Genomic DNA, 25,316 nt, shown 5'->3' with positions numbered 1-25,316 from the left:
AAAATGGGCATCCGGCCGGGCCGCAGGGTCCGACCTGTCCGGCCCAGGTACGGACTGCCCAACTCTGGTAATCGCCTTGCATTATGATTTGTAATTAACCTCTGAGGTCGCGGGCATGCTGTTTTGGTGAATACAAGACTAAACACAAGGATGCGTACACCAAATACTTTTCAAACTTTCCAATAATGCTCCGTCGTCTTTTGTGATAGGCACAAGGGAGAAGCACAAGAAGGTACACAATTTAAGTAAAATACCAAAAAATCTCAAAATACTGGGTGGCCATGGCTCCGGAGGTACAGCTGGTCGTCCAGTAACCGAAGGGTTCGCTGTTTGAATCCTGCTTTGTCCGAGTCATGTGTCGTTGTAGCTGCATACTGTATGTTGTTTGCCCACACCAGAGTTCATAAAGTGTATCCATGGTGGGCACTTTGAGTGTGTTACAGAAAAACACCATATAAGTCTGGTGCATTATTATCGCGGCCAACCGCTGTGTACCCGTTTGCCCCAAGGAATGACACACGTCAATAGAGTACAGAGGATCAGCAATCTGCTTCTTTTATTTATTCTAGTGACACCAGTCCTTTGAATAGAAGGTACTGTTGGGCGCCGTGGGAGTCTCTTGCCAGGCTCTTGGAGGCCACTTTCCCCCCTCAATCAGTGGGTATCGTGGGCCTTTAAGGTCCCGATCAATCCAGCTGCCAACCCTGTCCAGTGCCACCTCGGTCCAGAGCCTGCGGCGAAGACCTCACAGCAACGTCGCATTAAAACTCACACCACAACATGCATTTAAAAACTAGAGAATAAAAAAAGGAGTTCAATTGAGGGACCACCCGCAGTCCACATCCACACAAGGCAGGCAAGCACGTCAGGGAATGGCGGATGGGCAGCAGCTCGGGAGTGGGGTGACTCGAACCAGCAGGTCGGTAAGAACTCCGTCACTCGTCGAGTGTTTGGTCCTCAGTCCAAAAAAATCACCCTTCCCCATGGACGGTGCGGTGCGGTGCGGTGCGGTGCGGTGCGGTGCGGTGCGGTGCGGTGCGGTGCGGTGCGGTGCGGTGCGGTGCGGTGCGGTGCGGTGCAGCAGTCACTTCCGCCCTCTCACACGACGTGTTGCACCTGTGTCACTCCCGCACTGGCTGACAGAGAGGGGTTTAAGAGCACAACTCGTGTACCCTGTCCTCCAATCAGAGTCCCCTTGGCCCAGGCTGCGCACCTGCAGCTGGTTGGGATTAATTGTTGCCAATCAGTGCGTCAATTGTGGGTCAGGCTAGGGCGAGTCACCTGTTGACATCAGCAGATTAAACATCTAAACGCTTGTACTGTAGAAATACCATAGCAAAGTTATGCCAATCATTTTTTACACAGGGCCATGTGGGTTGGGATTTTTCTCTCCCTTAATAAAAAAATCATTTGAAAAACTGCATTTTGTGTTTACTTTTGTTGTCTTTGATTAATATTTGAATTTGTTTGATGATGGGAAACAAGTGTGAAATGCAAAAAACCAAAAATCACGAAGGTGGCAAAGACACTTTCACAGCATTGTACGTATGATATGTAGCGTGTGTCTAATAAAAGGAGTTTGTAAATGTAATCTAAACACAGGTCTGATGGGAAAGTTAACCTGAGAGAAAGAAAGATCTGGCAATCAGGTTATGTTTAGCTCCCTAAATTGTCAACAAGATCTCAACTAACTAGTTTGCCCAGAAGTGTGTGCGGGAACTCGTCCTGCCATTTGTTTGTATGATGAGTATGCGTTTGAAGAGCTTGGAGGAAGGGAGTGTGCCTTGTCTCAAAGAATGAGGAAGAAGTGTTAATAAGTTCTCTGCTGAAAAAACGCCTAAATTCTTTAAAAAGATGTACCATGTATTGACAGCCAGTCCGGGTGAAGGAGCTACTTCCCTATAATCATCTTGATTTCTGGTGAATGAAGTAAGTGTTTGTTTTTTTTAATTTAGCTATGTTTCCGTGAGCTATTTTATTTTTATTTATTTGATGTCATGGACATTGTATTAATAATGTGAACTTCATCTTGATTTGGACCTGATATTTGCTTTAAAGTGGTTTGATGTAGTTATACACTTGACAGGATACTGTACTGTGTTTGTGGTCCTTTTGGAAGGACTTGTGTAACCTGTATTGCAATGTAGGACAGTCAAATGAACATTAAGAATACCAAGATTAACATTTTCTATTGTGCAGCGGTCTAAAATGGTCTGTGCGTTGCTGTGATTTTTTTTTCATGTGTCTTTATGAGTCTTGCTGGTGACGTTTAACACATGTGCGGGTCCTTGAACTTGAGGAGACATACATTTTGTATTTTTTTGTCCTTTGGATTCTTTGGTTTGCTCGTTTGCTTCTTATGCAAAGTAAACAAATATGTCAGCCTCAATTAGTAACCATACAGCATTTGGTAGCTTAAACCTATTAAAATGACACATTTCACACTACAGTATTCTTTAAGCCAACCAGCAAACAAAGGTAATGATAAGGAAATGGTCCTATACCACAGTAATAGGGGTAGTAGAATTTAAAAAAATGTTTTAGGAAATTAGTCATTGATTCTGTTGCAATTTGGGGTACTTAAAACAAGTTCTTTGGTTTCAGACTGCATCAGCTTTTGGTTCAAAGTGAATTTGCAAAATTGCTGCCAAAATGGCTGCCAAAATCCCCAAATATCACAATTTTCCCATACAAATCCTTAAAAATCAGCAAAAATGATATCTATCTATCTATCTATCTATCTATCTATCTATATATCTATATATATATATATATATATATATATATATATATATTGGCTGGCAACCAGTTCAGGGTGTCCCCCGCCCAAAGACAGCTGGGATAGGCTCCAGCACGCCCCGCGACCCTTGTGAGGAGAAGCGGTACAGATAATGGATGGATGGATATATATATCTATATATATATATATATATATATATATATATATATATGTGTATATACATGTACGCTGCACTTGTGGCACTGCGTGATTGTCTTGTTCTAGCCACAGTGTTGGTGAGTTGCTCTAAAAAGTGAGCATCTAAAATTAAGCACTGTATGCAATGGTCATTATCTGCATTCATCTGAAGCTGAAAGTATGTGTTTTCTGTACAATTTTGGTAGGTAGGTAAAATTATTTTTTTGCAGATACCACCCTCCCAATACCCCTAGTGTCTTAAATATGGTGATATTTGAACTCAGCAACCTCAAAAACGTATAAAGAAATATTACACATCACTTTTATGCACCTTACAAAAAGAATATGCCCTTAAAGCCAATCTCCCACTATTCTTTAAAAAAATGGCGGGAACCAATTTAAACTTCATTGTAGGTCAAAATGATTGTCAGATTTGTGTTCAGCAGCCGAAATGGCCATAGAATTCGATTGTTTGAAAAGAAATTCCACCCTTAATAGTACACTAGTCTTCGAGTCGTTTGATGACCACCTGATATAAATGAGCGATTAAAAATAAAATTAAATGTACGGCAGAATGATGGAACTAATGTTTAGCATAGTTCTGAGGCTGATCAAATGTCAGTCCAGGTTTTCCTGTTTGGGGTTTGCATATTCTTTGGGTCCTCTAGCTTCCTCCGACATTCCAATAACATGCAAGTGAGGCTCAGTGAAGACTCTAAATGGCCTATAGGTGTGAATGTAAGCTTTAGTGTTTTTCTTTTTCAAATTGGTTGGTGTCCACTCAAGGGTGAACCTCAAAAGTCCCTGCAAGTCTAAAAAATAAAAACTAGCAGAGATGGCTCAGATATGATGGCACAGTCGTAGAAAAACTGTATGTCATAAACAAAAATGAAACCAAAAACTGAATAACGTCAAATACTTAACTATTCAAATTTAATTTAATGAAAATAGGCTAAATCACAGTTTGTTGACAGACCTTGTTGAAGCATGTTGAGATGTCAAATTAACTGTGTTTCGGTTATTCCAGGGTGACTATAACAGACACTAGGAAAATGGTGAGCTAGCTACCCCTATGGTTTGTCTGATATTGAACACATGAGTTCTAAAATGTATCCAAGGTAGTTGTGCACAAGGCAGAAATGTTATAAATTGTGTTTTCCATAACAAAGAACATTCTGTATTGACCATTTGCATTTAGGGTAACAGCTGCAGTGTACCCAGTTAACATTTTTTCAAATTGGTGTAAATTCTACTTTTCTGACTAGTGTCAAGTGTAGTTAACTGTTCTAAAATATTTGGTCTGACAATGATCCTTTTTACATAATCTTGTGCTTTACTGCTCTATAGCCCACATGGAGACAGAATATGATGGTCCTTCCGTTGGACTATTTTACCTCTGAAGGGTTTCTGCCATCTGCAGCATTGAGGTTTCCCTTCTCAGATGCAGTAAAATACAGCATCCTGGGCTTGTCAGTTGCTCTTCTTCTGGTGGCACTGGGTATCTTGGCCTGGCAGGCCATTAGATGCTTCAAACGCCCATCTGCCACACCCCCTCACCCGCAAGCAGGTGAGCGCAAGGATTACCGGTAGATTTATACCAAACATGATGTGATAATAAAAACATTAACCAAATAAAAACATTTTTGGTTCTGCTCTTTACTGTAGTGAATGGTGATTTGCTGTACACAGATAACGTAGCTGAAATAACAGGACAGTACCAGGGAATTCCTACTATCAAGGTGAGAAGTCATGACAAAGGACAGTTTCATTTGAGGTGACCTTATTTGAATGGAACATTTATGGTTCATATACAGTGCAATAATTTACAGTGCTTAACAAATGTATTACATCACCTGTCATGAAACGAAAACAGATCTTCCTGCTTTCCTAAATGCATTGATGCAGACCTTTTCAACCGCATCTCAACATTTACAAATAGGGAAAAGTTGTTTCAAATTTCAGATGATTCACCAGGCCTCGCTGAGAAGTCAGAAATTCATAACAACACTCAGCCACTATATCTATTTTTTATATATTCTGAAATAAATGTCATCTTTATCAAGAAAAATAATATGCCTTACTTTTTTTGGGGGGGTGAATGTTTTTATTGGTTATATTCATGGATAACAATGTAAATTATATTTTTGCACTAAAGCTGACAATGTTTAACCATTTTTCTCACAATTTAAACAATTCTTGGGTGTCTTAATAAAAGGCTGTATTGCCTCCTTTCGTTCTTAAACAGACCAGAGTCTGAGAAGAATGGTGAGCTGGCAAAGATCAGCGAAAACCAGACTTTTTCCACATTTGTTGAGGCAGCACTTGCCAACTTGTCAGTTAGTGTGCAGTGGATATATTGCTGAACACAAATATACAAACGGATACAGTTATTGTAGGCACTTAAAGGAAATGGTAACTTTTTATTACTGTATGTAAATTGTGATGTTAAAATTGGGCAAATTCTGAACTGTTTGTTCATAGACACACTTTGAGAAATACGCAGATAAAAGAGTTACTGTAACTGGTTGTTTAATTTTACAATTTCGAACCCACGACCTCTGACCTGTGAGGCGGTTAGCAGTTCAGAGGTCGTGGGTTCGTTCCCGGCTCCGACCTCCCTGTGTGGAGTTTGCATGTTCTCCCCGTGCCTGCGTGGGTTTTCTCCGGGTACTCCGGTTTCCTCCCACATTCCAAAAAACATGCATGGTAAGTTGATTGGCCTCTCTAAATTGCCCCTAAGTGTGATTGTGACTGCGGCTGTTTGCCTCTGTGTGCCCAGCGATTGGCTGGCAACCAATTCAGGGTGTCCCCGCCTACTGCTCAAAGACAGCTGGGATAGGGTCCAGCACACCCTGCGACCCTTGTGAGGATAAGCGGTATCGATAATGGATGGATGTTTGTGTTTGTCTAGAAAGAGTAGCCAGAAGGGATTCACTGAACAGGCACAACTTTCTTTGAACAGGAATATTCATGAGAACTCTGTATTTGTTCAAACAAATGTTCAAACTTTGCAGGTCGTGGATGTTGATACGGAGATCTTGGAATCCACAGAGGAAGCAGGAGAGGTTAAAGTTTGTTTTAACTGTTCTTACGTCTTCTTAGTATCTCATCTCATTAGACCATTTTACACTCGATGGGATGCCTTTTAATGGCTGTCCTTTGTGGAAAAGCTGTTTGATATTATGCTAACCTTTTATGTCCAACCTTGCAAACATTAAAAAAAATTATATGTATAAAATACTGTACCTATATCGCCTACAGAAGATTCAAGGATGGCTCCACTATTCTGTATACTATGACGCGCAGCAGCACCATCTTGTGGTTACTGTCTTGGAGGTTGAGGGGCTTCAGCAGCAAAGGCAAACTGGCAGCCTCCAGCTGTTTGTCCAATTGAAGCTTCTATGGACCGGATCAGAGATGGAGGGGCCCTACATTGATGAAATGGTAGATCCTATCCATTTGATTATTAATTGAATAATAATAATAACAATGATAATAATAATAATAATAATAATAATAATAATAATAATAATAATAACAATTATTATTATTATTATTATTATTATTATTATTATTATTATTATCATTATTATTATTATTATTATTATTATTATTATTATTATTATTATTATTATCATTATGAGGATACACCTTTTGGATGATGGATGGCTGGATTATTATTGCCAGTGGCAATTGTATGGCAGATTCCATTTTCCATCTACCCGTACTCAACAGTAACCTTCTATTACTGATCCTGTTAGGGTGAAGGGACACCACTTTCCCTGCGCACAGTGCTGCAGGACTGGCGGACTCGCATTGTAAAAGGCACCTGTAACCCCTTGTTTGGAGACCAGTTCACCTGTATTCTGCGTGATGAAAAGGAGCTGGATCACATCTACCTCAGAATGGAGGTTCTCTAACATACACTACAAACACATTTCACATTGTCAGTATGATGAAAAGATGTATTTTATTTCAGATGCTCTGAATGTGAGACTATGATGATTTTTAAGAAAGATTATTGCCTCGGACAGTCTATAGTCTGTATAAAGTAAAGACGATATTCTAAATATTTAAAACCTCGTATGTACTGTATGACTATGCTTGTTCAAGTTGGTTCTGTAACATGTCTGACAAGCAGTGAATGTGACCCCCATTTATTTTTTCGTGTCAGGTGAGAGATTTTGATAAATTCTCCAGACACACAGCGTTGGGAGAGGTTAGGGTGCCTCTAAGACATCTCAATATCTCATACCCTCTGGAGCTAAAGGGAAAGCTCGACACTCCCCAGAAGGTAAAAATAAGACCCACTTGAACAGACAGATTACGGGTGAAACTGTCATATAGGCCCAGTGGTATTTTAAGATGTGTGCAGAGGAATTTTTTTGTGGGTTTTTTTTGTTTTTTTTTGTAACCTTACATTGCCATCCTCCTGCCACAGTGAATATAATTATAAAACTATTCAAGGCACATACAGTGTACAATATACAATAACTGTCCAAATTGAGCGCTATTGCATTATGTACAGTAATATTCTAACTCTAGCAACCCAAACAACCAGAGCATCAGGAAAACTCAGGTGTTTTCATTAACTAAACACATTGTACTGTATATACAAATTCAGAAATCCCACATTGTTTTTTTTTTTTTTTTTTTTTTTTTCTAGCTAACAGCCCACCATTCAAAGCTATTGTTAGTTTAGGCCTTTTAGGCACATACTGTAATTCGATAGGTGGCTTGAGCTCGGCCGTTGTGCCGCTGTGACCTTTCTCCTTGCTTGGCCGTCCTTATCTCTAGCACAATTACCAGTTGAAACCAATTAAGACTGTGGAGTCATACACAGGAAGATATCAATACATAGTTGAGGTTATGCAGACTAAAGCAGAATAAGAATAGGGATCGTTTTGGAGAGGACAGACCTTCTTCCGCATCTAGCATAATAAGGCTCCATGACCGTATCCCGATCATTCTGGCACCTATTAAATAGTTCAACTGAGAATATACTGTCTGGTAGTTAATGTTAGTAATAGTGAACATTAAAGATAAATGGACTGGTAAAAGTTCCTTCAGAATTTTTCATTTGCTTCTCTGACCACTCATCGAAACCGAGCTCAGCGCCGAATCCTAACCACTATACCACGCAACAATAGAAACTAGTCAAGAAGCTCAAAGTAATAAAATATAGTTTTGTCAATTTAATTCCTTCTGATTTTTTTTTAATACCATTTGAGCAGGGGTGCATAATTTCGGTCCTTAGGGCCGGTATCCTGGATGTTCAAATGAACAACTCATCAGCAAGCTCTCCAAAAGTTGGATAACAATCATGATCATTTGAATCAGGTGTGTTAGAGCAGGGAGACAAATAAAACATCCAGGGTACCGGCACTCAAGGACCAGAGTCGGCCATCTGTGCATTAGAAGGAACCCTCCAAAGCTGAATGCCCAAAAGTATTACAATATGGAGTTTAACCAAAATGGTCTGGGGAAAAATGTGTTTCAAAAAGTAGACCAAACTTTGAGTTAAACCCAACATAATGGGTCATATTTTCGTAGACAGGCGCTCACAGGAAGTAGACTGCGATATATATATATATATATATATATATATATATATACACACACACACATACTCTCAATTGGCAGGATCTTGTCGGGGAAGTTCTCCTGTCACTGAGGTTTCTTCCGACTTCCCAGAGGATTGAGGTTGGAGTGCTAAAGGTTCGTACAGACCATAAGGAGCTACACGTGGATGCAGGTAACAAACAAATATGGACACAGTTGTAGCTATCAGCTTTGATAACAGAGCATAGAATAAAAGAAAATGTTCTGTTTCTAATGCACATTCCTTGTGTTGTACAGTCCTTTATGTCAGGATCAGTGTGCAGTGCAACCGGTGCAAGTTGAAGCACCAGAAAACCTCCACAGTAGTACATGGTACAGTGACTGTGTTCAATGAAGTTCTTGTTTTCTCCTTGCCGCAATTTCCAGTGCAACAGTTTAAAATTTTGGTCTCTGTCTTTGAGACTTACTCAAGTAGGAAATCATCCAAGAAAATGATTGGACAGTTAACTGTGAAGAAAGACAATAATTCAGAAAATGAACACTTGGAACTTGTGCTCCGCTCAGTTCGTCAGCCCATAGCCAAGTGGCATGCTCTACTTATCTGAGTTATGTTTCAACATCTTTTACACTTCCTGGATGCCTATTTTGCTTTTTGAATAGAGGGTGATGCTTTTCACAAACCACTTTGACCACATTTCTTCTTCCTGTCATCCAGGAAAGTCTTACACTGAACTCAGTAATATTTTTGGAGAGATTACTGTATTGATGACATTTTTACATTGTCCTGACACTTCTGATGTTCGCACCATGACTAACCTTTGTGCTTTGGTAACAAGCCTTTGCTCCCCTCTAGTGGCTCAAAATGATGAAATGTTGTTATTGCCTTAACAAATCAAACTCAATGATTATTTCACCTAACGCGGTACGTACTGTATTTAAATCACTTCAATGTGCACTTTTTGAGGTATGTGTTTTAAATGTTGTTGATAAATGATGTAACTATTACCAAAAAAAATCCCAAACAGTTGTGATATGTGCTTAAAAATATTGTTAAAAGGAATTAAATTTCAGACTTTACAAATGCTTTTGAGTAAAATGCCTTGATGCCCATTTCCAGGTTTCAGAAAACTTGCTTGTAATATAATGCAGGAACAGACTGTGTCATATTGGTGCAGAACAATGAATAGGGTTCAACAAACAGAAGGCTCTCTTGAATAAAATTACTTGTTGTGAGTCATTGTTTGTTCCTTCTTATTTTGAAATTCTTTCATTTCTGTTTCCTCTTTTGGCCTTTGTCTTTGTTTTGTTTTCAGGTCTGGGTGTTGTTAAAAGTTAAATAGTTTAAAAATAAATAAATAAATAAATAAAATCCTGTCCCATTCCGTCCTGGTGAAAATTACTCACACCTCATCCTGCTGCCATTCAGAATGACTCCCACTCACGTACATTTACATTTTGGTGGTCAGCTGCATTTACAACAAAACAAAACAAAAACAAAACAAAAAAACATTTTATCCTCCCCTCTTCCTCATGGGCTCTCTCGCAATCTTTCTATCCTGTACATTCCCAGTCCTGTGATTAAAGGTGAAATAGAATTCCATCCCACGGAATTGCCGTGACTCGTGGGATTCCCGAAAAAAATGTCAGCCTCTAGTGCTGATCTCCTGGCGCAGCTGTTCCCTATCATTCATCACCCTGATCATTTATGTTTTAGTCTGACTTCCACTCCTCGCCAGAACGGCTTTTTACACCCTCTTGTTATACTCCTACTTGCATAAAAGACTTGGTAACTACCAAGTCTTTTTCTTCTTCCTCATTCCAAGTTTTTGATATCATCCTTTGTTGAACTTACCTACTCTGTAGTAGGGAGGTCCAGATGCAACTTTTTTCACTTCCAATACGATACAATCTTGAAGCCTATAGTACTGTCAGATACCGATATTGGTCCGATACGGTATTAGCAGGTATGATAGTACATGCTTTTATATTTTTTGGTATGAAATGTTCAGAAAGACTTGATCAAGTGATACAATTCAAACAAAGAACCATAGTCAGCAATAGTAGGTATGAGAAAATAGGGTACATTTATTCCAAACATTTGGGTCACAATAATTCAACAAACATGAGAATGTCCTGCACTTGAATAAAATAAATACAGACTAAATTAAAGGATCTTTAGGTAACCCTAATAATAATTGTATTCTAATTGTATATGAGTGATGAAATTGGACATTTTGGATGTAAACCGATATAATATGATAGTGTGTTTTTGGCCCATATCAATATCGTATCGGGACACCCCTATTGTGTAGTAAGTTGTGTAGTAGTTGTGTAGTAGTTCATTACATTGCCATTTTTGAGAGCTCATTCTTAGGTTCTCCCAGCACTTTACATTTGTAGTGATCTCCTCTTTGTTCTTTTTTTTAGCCTCAACATTTTGCGTGCTGATCTTTTGCTTATTTGTCACTTCGGTCCTTTGTTTATTTGTTTGTTACTTTTATGTCAGTGTCCGCTTCTGGGCCCTAACACGAGCTTCACATGTCACAGTACGTTCTGGCCTAAAACATGGATCCAGCAGACACTGAGTATCTTCGACAGACCGTCCGCGCTCTCACGGTATGCTTCTTGACAAACATGATGAATTTTTCAATTAAGTCTTCAGAGCCTTTCTGCCAACGTTGGTTCGATGGCCACCAAGCTAAATTAGGGTGCCTCTTCTCCAGCCTAATCCCCTACCGCCAATCAACGGGAGAACGCACCACCTGCTGTGGTCTCAACCTCAACATGAGAACCATTTAACATGAGTAATACTGTAAACACGAGAGCATTACACGGGGGAAGTAGGAGCATGCAGCCAGTTCCTCGTAATTTGCTGGTTAGTTGTCAACTAATAGCCCAGTGGTTTTACTTCGGATCGTGCCACATTTATGTAATTAATTTGCTCAAAGGCAGCGCGGGGAAGTGGGCCAACTCTCTTTGGGAGTCTGAATTGATCATTTTAGAATCCTATCTCGGAGATTCGCATGGTTTTTGTTCAATCTATTCGCAGCCGCACATCTGGTAAGAAATTGATGTCTTCACATCAAGGCTTGCAGTCCGTTGCTGATTATTGCATTGAGTTTAGAATATTAGCTCCAGAGAGTGGTTGGAATGAGGCAAGTCTCAAGACCATTTTTGTCGCCGAAATATTAATTGGGTTTTTACTTTTCCTGGAGATGGTGGACCTTTGCACAGTTTGTCCAGGTGGAATAGATTAATTATGTTGAAATCTTCAGATCAGGTAATTCCAAAAAATCTGAGACAAAAAAACACCATAAAAATGTTTTATTAATTCCAAAGAGTTTTATTGTGGTATATTTCACATCATATTATATGAGTTGAAACACCCTACTGAAGAGTCTACTTTATTCAGCTGCATCCTTCCCCTGTAAGAAAATATAATGCTTAAAGTTAAAAATGAATTTTATATTGCATAAGACAATACGCCTACACAGTAATCTTCTAAGATGGACATTAGTCATCTAAATTTTTTCGTAATTACCTTGCCAGTGTCACGGCTTTTGGCTCTTAGTTTGTTGACCTGAGACTCTGCAATGTCAGCACGCTCCTCAGCCTCCTCAAGCTCATGCTGGACCTTCCTGCACTTGGACAGGTGAACATTGGCCTGCTCCTCCTGGAAAGTCAGACAGAAAAATTAAGTTGGAAATACATTAAACTGTCCAGGCCAAATTTTTTACCAGTGTTCTTTATATGTACATTGCACATTATTTTCTTAATCATCCTTACCGCTTCCTCGGCCTGCCTCTTGTAGGCCTTCACCTTGAGCTGCAATTTGTCAACCAGATCCTGCAGTCTGACTACATTTTTCTTGTCCTCTTCAGTCTGTGAAAGAAAAATCAGGTTTGCAAGTTTGAATAAAGTACATCAAATTTTAGGTTAATTCATATGCATGCTAAATGATATGTACCTGGTAAGTGAGCTCCTTCACCCTCCTCTCATATTTTCGGACACCCTTAACAGCATCAGCTCCACGTCTCTGCTCTGCCTCAATCTCTGTCTCAAGCTCACGCACCTGGGGATTGTTGTTCCAATTTAGTAGCCGTAGTTTTTACTTGCTTTGAGTATTTTGACTTAAGTGTCTTACCCTAGACTCAAGTTTCTGAAGCTGCTTCTTGCCACCCTTCATGGCCAGATTCTCAGCCTCATCCAGGCGATGCTGCAGGTCCTTGACAGCAACCTCCAGATTCTTCTTCATTCTCTCCAGATGCGCGCTAGTGTCCTGTTCCTTCTTCAGCTCCTCAGCCATCATTGCGGCCTGGAAAGGACAAGATTGTTTTTTTTATTCGAAAATGATTGAGAATCAAGTCATTATAAGACAAAGTTATGATGAGAAAACATACATCGGTAATGGCCTTCTTGGCTTTTTCCTCTGCATTTCTGGCTTCCTGAACTGTGTCATCTACTTCACTCTGGATCTGGACAAGGTCAGACTCAAGCTTCTTCTTCGTGTTAAGAAGGCTTGTGTTCTGAGACAGGAAGAAAATTCAAATTAAGTCATTCAAATCATAACCTATATCAAATGCTTGAGTGTTGAATCAAAAAACACACAAACTATTATATTATTTACCTGAGAGTGCAGAAGGCCAACACGTTCACTGGCATCCACCAGCTCCTGCTCAGCAACTTTACGGCCTCTCTCTGTTTGTTCCAGAGCAGCCCGAAGTTCCTCAATTTCAGCCACCATAAGGCCATTCCTGCGGTCCACCATAGCAGCTTGTTCCTTCAAGTCATCCTGTGCTCGGACGGCATCATCGAGGTGCAGTTGGGCATCCTGGTGAAAATCAAGGTATGAAGTGAATGGATGGCAACACGAAGGAACGGTGATCGCCGCACGGGTTGTAGCTCATCACACTGCAATACCTTCAGCTGTGCTTGGACAATTCTCAGTTGCTTCTGAGACTCAGCAGCCTGCCGATTGGCGTGGCTCAGCTGAATCTCCATCTCATTCAAGTCTCCCTCCATCTTCTTTTTGATTCTCAGGGCATCATTCCTGCTCCTGACCTCAGAATCCAAAGTGCTCTGCATGGAGTCAATCACTCTCTGGCTATTCCGCTTAATCTGCTCCATCTCCTCATCTTTCTCTGCCAGCTTCCTGTCAACTTCTCCTTTGATCTGGTTGAGCTCCAACTGGACACGCAGGATCTTAGACTCTTCATGTTCCAGAGTTCCCTACATGATTGAGAATAAAATATAAATCTTTGCACTCAGATTATAAGCAATGATTTGCTCCGTCTGCATTAATTGGATTCACCTCAGCCTCTTCAAGTGCTGTCTGTATTTCAGACTTCTCTGTCTCCACCTGTTTCTTGGCCTTCTCAAGTTCATGGATACTCTTTCCGGTCTCGCCAATCTGTTCAGTCAGATCAGAGATCTCCTCTACAATGAGACGAAGAGAGTTTTATATTAAGAAAGGGACTCTTTCTTCCACCACATTTTTGCATGGAGAATATACAAGAACTACAAGTTGTCAAACTCTGTGTAAAACCCACGCTGGAGATTCTTGTTTTCCCGCTTCATGGTCTCCAGTTGATCAAGAGCTTCCTCATAGGAGTTCTTCATCTTGAAAAGCTCAGTGCCGAGAGAACGGGCCTCCTTCTGAGCTCCCTCAAGCTCTGCCTGACCCTCCTCAAACTTCTGCTTCCACTCTGCCAACACCTAGTTGAACAGTTTATACAGAACAAAGTGGTCAATGCATGTTTATTTATCTTTTGTCATTGTATGTCATGGGAGCACTTGGTATGGTATAAGTTGTACCTTGTCAAAGTTCCTCTGCTTTTTGTCAAGGTTGGCAGCAAGCCCGTTGGCCCTCTCCACGTCAATCATGAGGTCTTCCACTTCACTCTGGAGTCGCTGTTTGGTCTTCTCCAGGGAAGCACACTTGGAATTCACAGCCTCAATCTGTTCCTCGGCCTCTTGGAGGCGCTGTGCCAACTTTTTCCTGTTTTGAAAAGTTTCTCAGTGAAAAATATCAATCCCAAAAAATAGATTTTACACTAATTACCTCATCCTGCAACATGTAATTACATAGTATTCTAATTTTGATCACGTTACTGCACTATCAAAGAATGATGCTCCCTAAAACACTAGTGGCTTTAATAAGAAAATAAGAAATAAATCCATCTATCCATGTCAAATGAAATTAAAAAGACAGCTGAAATAAACTTGCTGTCAGTATGTAGTAATGCTTCAATTTTAAATCATACTCACTTGGCTTCCTCAAGCTCTTCAGTGCGCTGGATGGCATCAGTTTCATACTTAGTTCTCCACTGAGCCACCTCAGAGTTGGCCTTGGACATTCCACGCTGAAGCTCAGCCTTGGCCTCCTGCTCCTCCTCAAACTGCTCCCTCAGGAGATCACAGTCATGGCGGGCTGATTGCAGTCCATGCGCAAGAGCATTCTTGGCCTGGTAACCCAAATATATTCGATGAGCACATTTTTATCTTGAAACAAAATTGTTGTTGAGGGTGTCGTTTCGTACCTTGACCTCCTCTTCAATCTGTCTCTTCAGTTCCTCAATCTGCTGGGTAAACGCCTGTTTACCTCTGGTCAGCTGTGACACAAGAGCTTCCTTTTCCTCAATTTGACGGCCAAATTCGCCTTGTTTGAACAGCATCGTGTGGCGTTAGTGTATGTTTACTTTTTCACTTATGAACTACCAATGTAGTTTGCTGTTACATGCGTACCATTTTCTGTCAGAAGACGGGCTTTCTGTGCACCCAGGTCATTGAGCTGACGCAGATTCTCATCATTCTTGGTCTTCAGTTCACTAAGTTGGTCCTCAAGAGTACGGCACATCTTTTCAAGATTTCCCTAGAAGTTTGAAAATATCATTAGTATCACTAATCAACTTTCAGAATTAGATTCATTTATATACTGTAAATTGCCTATATATTTAAGTGTAACATAAGTTCACCTTTGCTTTAGCAACAGCTTCCATGTTGCTGGAGAGATCATCAATCTCCATCTTGTATTCACTCTTTTCCTTCTCAAGCTTCTGCTTGACACGCTGAAGGTTGTCAATCTGCTCACCCAGTTCAGCAACACTGTCAGCTTGCTTCTTACGCAGAGCAGCAGCAGTGGCCTCATGCTGCAAGGTGGACTCCTCAAGATCACGGCGCAGCTTCTGGAATTCAGCCTCGCGCTTCTTGTTCATCTCAATCTGAGCAGCAGTGGCACCTCCAGCCTCCTCCAGCCTCTCACTGATCTCCTCAAGTTCCCTGGAGAGATCAGCTCTCTGCTTCTCAACCTTGGCGCGAGCAGCACGCTCAGCCTCAATTTCCTCCTCCAGTTCCTCAATTCGGGCCTGTAAGGACGTGTTATTGTTTTACTTTTTAATGCGGTCTTCATTTTTCAAATTTAACCATTGAGCATATGCTACCTGAAGTTCTTTGATCTTCTTTTGGAGCTGGGCACCCATTGACTGCTCATCCTCAATCTTGCTAAGAAGCTGGCTGATTTCAAAGTCCTTCCTGTGAAGAGTATTCATAGTTAGTGATGTCTTGCTTTGGAAGTGATTGCTAATATTGTATGATGAAATTGAGAACAAAGCTTTTACTTTTTAAGTTTCTCATCAGACTGCTGTTTGTCATTCTCAAGGTCCATGATGGATTCCTGAGCTAGTTTGAGGTCTCCCTCAAGCTTCCTCTTGGCCCTCTCTAGGTCCATACGCAGCTTCTTCTCTTGTTCCAGAGAACCCTCAAGCTGCAGAGTAATATTATTTAGTCATTATGACATCTTGCTTTTGTATCGCAAATGACTTCTCATAACTTACATCATCCACTTGCTGCTCAAGCTTGGTCTTGGCCTTGGTCAGAGTGTTGACCTTGTCTTCCTCAGCCTGCAGGTCATCAAGAGTCTGCTGATGAGCCTCCTGAAGGGCCTTCTTCTCTTTGGTCAACTTTGCAATGGTCTCATCCTGAGAAGCCATCTCCTCAGTCAGGTTCTTCACCTACAATTGAAACAAAGAATAAGATGATGATGATGATGATGATGATGATGATGATGATGATGATGATGATGATGATGATGATGATGATAATGGTGATTATGATGATTATGATTATTACAAGGTTCAAAACGGGACTGGGCAAAATTCAGAATTTCAGAATTCTATTCAATTTCATTTGAATATGAATTGACTCCACCACACAGGATGTGAAATTCAATTTGAATTTGAATTACAGGAAGTGGAATTAATTTCAATGTAATTCAGAGAAATGCATCCTCATCATATGTCGGATGTTTGCCAAACAAAATGTCCAAAATGTTTGGCCAGCCATTTTACAGACTTAGATAAAGAAAGATATTCTGGGAAAAGAAGTGCCGTTCTACCATCATATCAAACCATTTGAAAGTGTTTCAATTTTAATAATCTGTTTTATTTTTTTATGTAAATTAAAAAAAAACAATGACTACAATTTACTATTTACTATCTTTAAGTATTGTTTCCATAAAGTCCTTACAATAATATTTAAATCATGTTGTAAAAAGGCTTATATAAATGCTTCATTTTTAAATACAGCACGAATTTCTTAGAATTTCATGGAGTTTCAATTCTATTTCATGCAATTCAAATTTCAATTGCACTTCTGCTTCCTAGTTGTATTAAGTTCATTTTGTCTTCCTTGTTATCTATATTTTGGTTGGTTCATATATAACAGAAAATCGTGATTTTAGGTCGTTTAATTACCTGACATGTTTCAGCGTGTACTTACGCCTTCCCCAGAGTGTCACTGGTGTGGTTGTGACGCGTCTTTATCAGCTGATGTTCCAAGTCACGCCCTCTTGGAACATCAGCTGATAAAGACGCGTCACAACCACACCAGTGACACTCTGCTATATAAGTATATGTGTGTTTGTGTGTGCGCGTATGTATGTATTGCACACCTTGTTTTCAGTGGCATGTTTCTCCTTCTCCACTTTGGCCAAGGTAAGCTCCAGGTCATCAATATCCTTCTTGAGCTCAGAGCATTCGTCCTCTAGTTTTCTCTTCTTTGCAGTAAGCTCAGCATTGATTTCCTCTTCATCCTCCAACCTCTCAGTTGTCTCCTTGAGTTTGGCTTCCAATTGAATCTTACTCTTGATTAGACCCTCACATCTCTCCTCAGCATCAGACAGATTTTCTGATTCCTGTTTCATATTGACCAAACACATTTAATCACACAAAGCATTGCCTACAAACAAAATCGGTCAGTGGCTTGTTCCTCACAGATGCAACTTGCAGCTGCAGATCATTCTTCTCCTGAAGAAGAGACACCATCTTCTCCTCAAGTTCCTTCTTCTTGGCAAGAGCAGCAGCCAAATCAGATGTCATCTTTTCATAGTTTTCCTTCATCTGGGCCAGCTCTTTCTCTGTTTCAGCACTCTTCAGCAGCGGCTTGATCTTGTAGTACACCTTCATCCATGGCCAATGTTTGACATTCATGAATGACCGCACATTATACTGGATGGTAAAGATGGCCTCCCTGTATATGGACATTTTCATTGATGCATTGTGTTTTTATTTTTATTTTTTGGACAAATCCTGAGTGTGTTTATAGAATTCTTAACATGCCTCCTCTCCATCATCTTCACAAACTCCTTCCTCATGAGGTAACCACGGCAGAGGGCCTGAGTCATGGTGACAAGAGCTGCCAGCTTCTCATCTCTCATTTCCTCAAGGGTACCCAGAAGACCTGCTTTAAAGAACACCTAACCAGATTGGGGGGAAAAAAACACCAACTTGATATCTCGACTAAACTAAAAACCCACTAATGAATGGCTAGAAATCTTAAAAATCTTTTCGTGAAATGGACAATCTGTTCAGGCAAGAGCTGTTTACCTTGGTGTGACCAAATCTGTATTGGTCGTGGTCAATATCGATTGACCCGAGCAGCTTTTCAGCAGCCTTCTTGTTGTCAATGAACTGGCCTTCAGGGATGACGCTGGCATTCAGCACCTTGTATCTTTTTATTGTGAAAGTAATTTGGTCCATCACTATTATGTTGCTGATAAAAAATATTGTGAATGATACCTTTGCTTGAAGTCACCGTAGAGGATTCTGCTGGGGAAACCTTTCCTGCAAATTCTGATACCCTCAAGCACACCATTACACCTAAGCTGGTGAATGACCAGGAAGTTCTCCATCAGACCTATGGAAAAGGGAACATTGCATAGTGGTTATTTTAACAATGGCATGCCCCAACTACAAATCATTAGAGGTAAGGTGTTATGCCCTAAAGATTTATGACAGTATAACTTATAATGTCATAGATATGACTTTATATAATATGCATACATTACCTGGAGTCTTTGACTCATTAGGAATCAGGCAACGCACAAAGTGAGGATGGGTACTCCTCAAGTTGGTCATTAGTTTGCCCAAGTTCTCCTGAAAGTACAAAACAGTGAATGTTAATATAATGTAATGTCGATACAATCCAACGTGCGATGGAAAATCACATTTCTTTTTGCAAACTAGACCTTACCCTAAACTGTGAAGATACAGTCTGCATGGAACCACCCTTCTTCTTGCCTCCCTTTTTGCCAGCTTCTGCTCACCATTTTAGAGGGAGATGTAGCATTAGAATCACATTTAATATTCATTTACTAGATTGTTGGCGTCGGGCCAAATCTTCCTGTGTCACAATTTGGTAAATTTCCTATTTTTTCCACAAATCTATACTATTGGTCAGTCCACACATGTGGGTGTTGCTTTTATGAATTTTTGACCTTTCTAAAGTTGTTGAAAATGGCTTGTTCTCTTTGACAATGTAATTAATTATGTATATGGTTGAACAAACAAGTCGTTTTGGGGGGCTCCTGAAAAGTGATGATTTAGGAGGTACAAGGATTCCTCCCGATGCCAACGATATTTAACCTGTTTTATCAGCATACCCTCAGCAGCAGCAGGTGGATAAAGGAAAGCCAGGAGTTTAACTGAAGACTTCTGGTAGAGCTGCACTACAGACTCATTCAGTGGGTCCTTGTTCTTGTCCAGCCAGCCAGCGATGTTGTAATCCACAGTACCAGCATAATGCAACAGGGAGAAGTGGGCCTCAGCCTTGCCCTTTGTAGGCTTTGGCTTCTCAAATGCTTTACATTTGCCAAGATGCTGATCATACAGCTTGTTCTTGAATGATGTATCTGTGGCCTTGGGGAACATGCACTCCTCTTCAAGGATGGAGAAGATACCCATGGGCTTAAAGAGAACGAAGAAGAAGCTTACTTTAGGTGATTCCGTTTAGTTCATGTCAATAACCAAATCTGAATCAAATGCATACCTTTTCAATCAGCTCAATGCAGGCAGCCAGATCCATGCCAAAGTCAATGAACTCCCAAATAATACCCTCCTTCTTGTACTCTTCTTGTTCCAGGACAAACATGTGGTGGTTGAAGAACTGTTGCAACTTCTCATTGGTGAAGTTGATGCACAGCTGTTCCATGCTGTTGAACTATGTGAGAACAATTTATGTCACCAATCATTTACTAGTTACCACATTGACCATTGTCCTAAAAATGAGTTCGTCTTTTCACATGAATGAAGCTTACATCAAAGATTTCAAAGCCAGCAATATCCAGGACACCAATGAAGTACTGCCTTGACTGTTTAGTATCCAACATCTGGTTGATGCGGATGACCATCCACAAGAACATCCTCTCATAGATGGACTTGGCAAGGGCTGTCACTGAGTTCAGCACCTAAAACAAATATCAACTTTGAGAGCCAGTACTATATTTAGAGCTGTGTCACAAGTAGCCCAATCATGAATAGAGTAAATTGTCACATACTTAAGCCTACATTAAGTGCTACCTTTAATGTGTGTGTGTGTTTTTTTGTTTTTTAAAAAAATATTATTATGATTAGTTTTGATCGATGTTACCTGAGGTACAGTCTGTCCCTTGGTGACAAACTCATTTCCAACTTTCACTCTGGGATAGCATAGAGCCTTCAGCATGTCCGCGGAGTTCAGACCCAACAAGTAGGCAACCTTGTCAGCATCTGAAATGTTTTATAGAGTACCGTTAATAAGTATTTTGTTCAACAGAATAAGTCTGACAGCAAGAATATGCCACTCCTCTACTTTTTCCACCTACCCTCTGTGCCATCGGGCTCTGCCTGCTCCTCACGCTGCTTCTGCTTGAACTTCATGTTACCATGGTGAAGGACAGCACCTGTCATTTTGTATATGCTCATCTTCTCCTCATTAGTGAAGCCCAGAATATCAATGGCATTCTGTGTGTAAAAAAGTTATTCATGCAAAACATAAGATTCAAAACAACAACATACAATTATGCTGTCAGATGTTGCTTTTAGCATGTGATTATTTCTTTACATTATTGATAATCTGAAAAATAATCACTCACATCAGTGGCTTCCAGCTCAAGTTTGTCATCAATGCTAGCCACAGTGATCTGTCCTTGACTGCACATAGGGAAGTCATAAGGGTTGGTTGTGATCAGTGACATTTCTGTGGGGGAAAAAATGTAAGACTTAGCAATTTTCAGCTTTTCTCATTGAAGTATGTGACTTGTATTTTGAAATAACTATACCAATCCATACCAATCAGCTCCGGTTTGTGATTAGTCATCATCTGGTAGAAGATGTGGTAGCCCCTCTCATCAGGAAGCTGGAATGTCACTCTGGATTTCTCCAGCAGATCTGCAATTATTTTATGGAATCAATCTCTCATGCTTGTCTTACAGCCTAAGCATTTTCACAGTGTGAATTGTGCACTTACATGTCTCAATATCAGCACTAGCCAGTTTACCGGTTGTGCCAAAATGAATTCGGATGAATTTACCCTGTTTCAAACGTACCAGTTTTTATTAGATTCATTCATTGCTGAAATGTAAAAATAATTATTCTGTAGCAATTACTACACTTACAAAACGAGATGAGTTGTCATTCCTCACAGTTTTGGCATTACCGTAGGCTTCCAGAAGAGGATTGGCAGCAATAATCTGATCCTCAAGTGAGCCCTGTAATCAAATGTAGAATTAACATTAGCAAATAGATTAACCTTAAAGTGAAGTTAACCCAAACATATTTTTTTCAAGAATATGTTCTATGCAAACCCACTAGTTGAAACAAGGCATTCTGATAAATATTGCGTTTGTGGAATAAGAGTTAATCCACCTGTTTTAAGCCATATCAGGGGGCATAAGTGACAAAATGGCCGCCCCCTGAGATGGCTAAAAAGGGGTGGATTTTGCTGATTAACTCATATTCCACTAACACAATATTAATCAGATTTTATATAAAAACATATGTTTGAGTTGATTTTCCCCTTTAACTTCTCAAAACAAATGGTCTTTTCTTCTGAATGAATTTACCTGATACTTGTTCTGTTCCTTTTTCTTATCACCACCAACTGAGATTGTAGCAAAGTACTGAATGACACGCTTGGTGTTCACAGTCTTTCCAGCACCAGATTCTCCACTGGGGAATAGAGACAAACTTGTGAAAAATTGTTGACAAGCATTTCTTAGTTTACAAATGAAAATGAAATAACTCACGTGATCAAGACAGACTGGTTCTCCCTGTCTGTTCAAACATAAACACGAAATCAATAATATAGCATTTCTACAGCATACAGCTCAAATAATGATGAACTTATACATGTTCAGCTTCTTCTATTACATACCAGTAAGCATGAATTGATATGCATTGTCAGAGACAGAGAAGATGTGGGGTGGAGCCTCCATACGCTTCTTGCCTCTGTATGCAGACACAACTTCGGAATCATACACTGGGAGCCACTTGTAGGGGTTTACAGTGGCACAGAACAGCCCAGAGTAGGTCTGACAGAGATGCAATGTATACAAACATTAATTGTATGCTTTAAAGGTATGTCCATCCATGTATACAATTCTGATAATCATTGAGCAGATTGCCTTACGTAGATCATCCATGCTGCATAACGCTCTTTGAGGTTATACAGGACAGAGGCTTCATTGAGATGGGTCATCATGGCCATGTCCTCAATTTTGTCAAACTTGGGAGGGTTCATTGGAGTGACATCATCTTCTTTAACTGTCTTCTCCTAGAAGAAGACATAAGACATAGTGAGAACCTATGACATGTTTTTAGCACATGAGTTTAACTCAAAAAGAGAAGATTCCAACCTCCTCAGTGTCCAAGACTTTGACGGTGACTTTACCACCCTCTTTCTTGAGGATTGTTCCCTTCAAATACAGCTCCTTAGCATCGGTCACATAGCAGGCTGACTTGGCATCAAAGGGTTTGCTTTGAGCCTCAATTCTCTCCTTCTCGGGTTTACGGAGGTATATGGCAGCTTTGCCATAAATGGCCATTTCTGCGTCGGTACTCATGGTGGTGGTTTATGTCTGTGTGGTCATTAAAATTACAGTCTGATTAATTAATATCAAATCTCTAGTTCATATTTTACCAACATGATGTTCAACCAAATAATCAATTTCTTCTCACAGTTGGGATTTCTAGTTCTACATGGAGTCACATTCACCAATGTCTTGATATTAGATCAGCATACTGTGCAAGCAGTGTTACTCTTAAAACCATTCATTGTCCATACCAATCACCCCCATTAGGGCCGCAGGTGTGCTGGAGCCTATCCCAGGTAACTGCAGGCGAGAGGAACAGTACTCCCTGGTTTGGTTGCCAGCCAATTGCAGGGCACATTTGGACAACCATAGACAAACAACCATTCACACTCACACCTAAGGATCATTTAGAGTCTTTAATTAAGCTAACATGCATGTTTTCGGAATGTGGGAGGAAACAGTTGTACCTGGAGAGAACCCACACAAGCAAGGGGCGCACATGCAAACTCTGGGCAGCAATACGCATGTGTTAACAAACTGCCCACTGTGCCGCCACTAACTTACTATATTTAAGATTATCCATGCAAAGTAATTGAACAGTGTTCATACCTACTGTCTATCCTTTAAATAGTTGAATGTCACAATCCTGTTGAAATCAAATGACATTTTTTTTTACTGTCAGTACTATATGTATTAAAATGTTAGGTATATGTTTAATTGCACCCCAGCAGAGAGCGGTTTTATGCGTACTTACCACACGTTGGGGTCTTCAGGCTCCTCCACCACACAATGCCTCAGCCCCCATGTTCTCCCTTTATACCAAGTGTCGTTTGCTTATATGGCAAGAGTTAAATAAGGAACACAAACCAAATGTGGTGTGGCAGATTTTGAAAGCCAGCATCTATGGAAACATGTTGTGTGACATTTTTTTTCCAATTTGTTTATATGTTGTCTAGCAATCAATATCTTCTTGTTTATTGTCGTCATTATTCATTAACATAAAACAGAGACTATTTCCTTGTCCTTGTACTCTTACTAATGTGATCTGGACTTGAATGCACAACTAACACAATTTAACGTGTCTTGGCATGCAATCCTTTTTTTCAGTCAAGACAGCTGTGGCAGCTTATGGCTTAGGACAGTTGTTTGATTATAACTTTTCCAGTTCCAAATGTATTTTGATGCAAATGGGAACTTTAATGCAAATTTTTAAGTTTAAAATTTTTGTGGGCAGTATTTTCTAGTTATATTCATTTTAACATTGCACTCTGTTCACTAACATTTTGCATGACCTAAAAGAGCTGAAATGTCCAATTTCAATTAATCACTTTCTGAAAAAGTGGATGTATGGATGGAGTGGCTACATACTCTTACCAAAATCATTGGATAATTGAAAAAAAAAAAAACGATTTAAATTCATATTAAGATTCGGGACATTATAGGAAATTATTACAGTTCCACCTTCCAGTAGTTCCATCATTCTGTCAAACACACACAGCTCCACTATGTTTCCAAAGATAGTTTTAAGTCACAATAGGATGGCAATTTCCACAATTACCTCCCTATGACCAAATTCTATGGTTAAAAAAATATTTACTTTATATTCTTATGTAAACACTTTTTTCAGATCCTCTAAAAATACAACATAAAAAGGTTTCTGCGACAGAACAAATCTTATTCAAAATAAAGTGGTGTTGCAATGCACAATGTATGAGGATTAACAGTTTAACTAATCATGCCGGGTCCCAACACTCGAACATTTGCCATCCTTTGTGTGAACACGCTTTGCTTACAAAGCAGTAGTTAAATTTGGGACACCTGCCAAATATGGCGTGGAGCACAGCTGATGCTTACATGACTTGAAACATTTGTCATAGCACCATACATCTTACGTATCACATTTCCATCAGGGAAAACAGATTCTGTACGGCCTCTATTTAAAATGTAATTTAATGTTTATTTTCAGGTAGACTAGTGCTGTTAACGCTTTCATTTGATAGAACTTTAATTAAATGAATCATGTATAAAACTGTCTAACTCTTGTCAAGTAATTATTAATAACCTTTTAAGAAATGAAAGGCAGATGCATGAAAAGTTTTATTTTATTTTACTATGAAGATATTTATTATCATTTTATTTTTTATTTTAAGTTTACTATTAAACAAACTGAATTACAGTTATTTGTTACTATGTGTAAACAGATATGTCTCTGGTATTCACACATATCATGCTATTAACACTTAAATCTGCAGACATAGCTGCATGTCCATTTTTGGCTTCACATACAACACTGCTGGTCACAGTTGTTGAGCAATGCCCTTTTTAAATGTCAAACACAACTGAGATGATTTTGTATTTGTGAAAACATAAATGTTTTCACATTACATTATCACTCGTTAAGTCACTTTTTCAGGGGCTTGTTTAGAATTTTCTTTCAGAAATGAATACATTCAGGATGACAACAAATCACTAACATTTAGAATTTTGTTCCGT

The 25,316-nt window shown here is 39.7% G+C and overlaps 2 protein-coding genes across 5 annotated transcripts; one reads left to right on the top strand and one right to left on the bottom strand.

Moving 5' to 3' along the window:
- Positions 1 to 1,728: 1,728 nt before the first annotated feature.
- syt19 (synaptotagmin XIX) lies at positions 1,729 to 9,712 on the top strand. Of its 4 annotated transcripts, none has more exons than XM_086029382.1 (9): positions 1,729 to 1,929; positions 4,265 to 4,484; positions 4,607 to 4,656; positions 5,932 to 5,988; positions 6,179 to 6,361; positions 6,679 to 6,828; positions 7,092 to 7,211; positions 8,561 to 8,672; positions 8,777 to 9,712. In XM_086029382.1, exons 2-9 carry the CDS (start codon positions 4,283 to 4,285, stop codon positions 9,082 to 9,084), a joined length of 1,182 nt encoding a protein of 393 aa, XP_085885508.1. In that variant the 5' UTR covers positions 1,729 to 1,929; positions 4,265 to 4,282; the 3' UTR covers positions 9,085 to 9,712. The 4 variants fall into 4 exon arrangements, with proteins under 4 accessions (XP_085885508.1, XP_085885509.1, XP_085885506.1 ...); XM_086029383.1 differs by having other exon boundaries at positions 1,730 to 1,929; positions 5,932 to 5,982; XM_086029380.1 differs by having other exon boundaries at positions 1,731 to 1,929; positions 4,583 to 4,656.
- A 2,089-nt stretch (positions 9,713 to 11,801) lies between these two features.
- LOC147148330 (myosin heavy chain, fast skeletal muscle-like) lies at positions 11,802 to 23,601 on the bottom strand. The gene is made up of 41 exons (XM_086029379.1): positions 23,578 to 23,601; positions 23,433 to 23,469; positions 22,647 to 22,868; positions 22,421 to 22,564; positions 22,166 to 22,322; positions 22,038 to 22,065; positions 21,855 to 21,960; positions 21,408 to 21,500; positions 21,260 to 21,323; positions 21,082 to 21,180; positions 20,886 to 20,989; positions 20,616 to 20,754; positions 20,402 to 20,520; positions 20,070 to 20,219; positions 19,802 to 19,972; positions 19,416 to 19,719; positions 19,007 to 19,071; positions 18,822 to 18,909; positions 18,553 to 18,670; positions 18,361 to 18,484; positions 18,090 to 18,230; positions 17,749 to 18,000; positions 17,427 to 17,669; positions 16,312 to 16,488; positions 16,096 to 16,241; positions 15,919 to 16,009; positions 15,454 to 15,843; positions 15,224 to 15,350; positions 15,019 to 15,137; positions 14,747 to 14,943; positions 14,294 to 14,477; positions 14,029 to 14,194; positions 13,791 to 13,915; positions 13,400 to 13,708; positions 13,107 to 13,310; positions 12,880 to 13,005; positions 12,624 to 12,794; positions 12,447 to 12,551; positions 12,266 to 12,361; positions 12,021 to 12,152; positions 11,802 to 11,904 (listed from the first exon to the last, which is right to left on the bottom strand). Exons 3-41 carry the CDS (start codon positions 22,851 to 22,853, stop codon positions 11,884 to 11,886), a joined length of 5,802 nt encoding a protein of 1,933 aa, XP_085885505.1. The 5' UTR covers positions 22,854 to 22,868; positions 23,433 to 23,469; positions 23,578 to 23,601; the 3' UTR covers positions 11,802 to 11,883.
- Between the last annotated feature and the right edge of the window lie 1,715 nt (positions 23,602 to 25,316).

This window comes from Filicampus tigris, chromosome 4 (assembly GCF_054856515.1).
Source record: "Filicampus tigris isolate MCC_2025a chromosome 4, RoL_Ftig_1.0, whole genome shotgun sequence".
Taxonomy (NCBI): domain Eukaryota; kingdom Metazoa; phylum Chordata; class Actinopteri; order Syngnathiformes; family Syngnathidae; genus Filicampus; species Filicampus tigris.
This window is presented reverse-complemented; position numbering and strand designations above follow the sequence as displayed.

What these genes read in the sequence shown, in the direction of transcription:
- syt19 (XM_086029380.1), top strand. Translation starts at nt 4,283, where the DNA reads ATGATGGTCCTTCCGTTGGACTATTTTACCTCTGAAGGGTTTCTGCCA. An exon ending in ACCCCCTCACCCGCAAGCAG is followed by an intron (nt 4,485 to 4,582) that starts GTGAGCGCAAGG and finishes TCTTTACTGTAG; the next exon opens with TGAATGGTGATTTGCTGTAC. An exon ending in AGGGAATTCCTACTATCAAG is followed by an intron (nt 4,657 to 5,931) that starts GTGAGAAGTCAT and finishes CAAACTTTGCAG; the next exon opens with GTCGTGGATGTTGATACGGA.
- LOC147148330 (XM_086029379.1), bottom strand. Translation starts at nt 22,853, where the DNA reads ATGAGTACCGACGCAGAAATGGCCATTTATGGCAAAGCTGCCATATAC. An exon ending in TCACAAACCGGAGCTGATTG is followed by an intron (nt 20,990 to 21,081) that starts GTATGGATTGGT and finishes TTTCCCCCACAG; the next exon opens with AAATGTCACTGATCACAACC. An exon ending in AGGGACAGACTGTACCTCAG is followed by an intron (nt 20,220 to 20,401) that starts GTAACATCGATC and finishes TATTTGTTTTAG; the next exon opens with GTGCTGAACTCAGTGACAGC.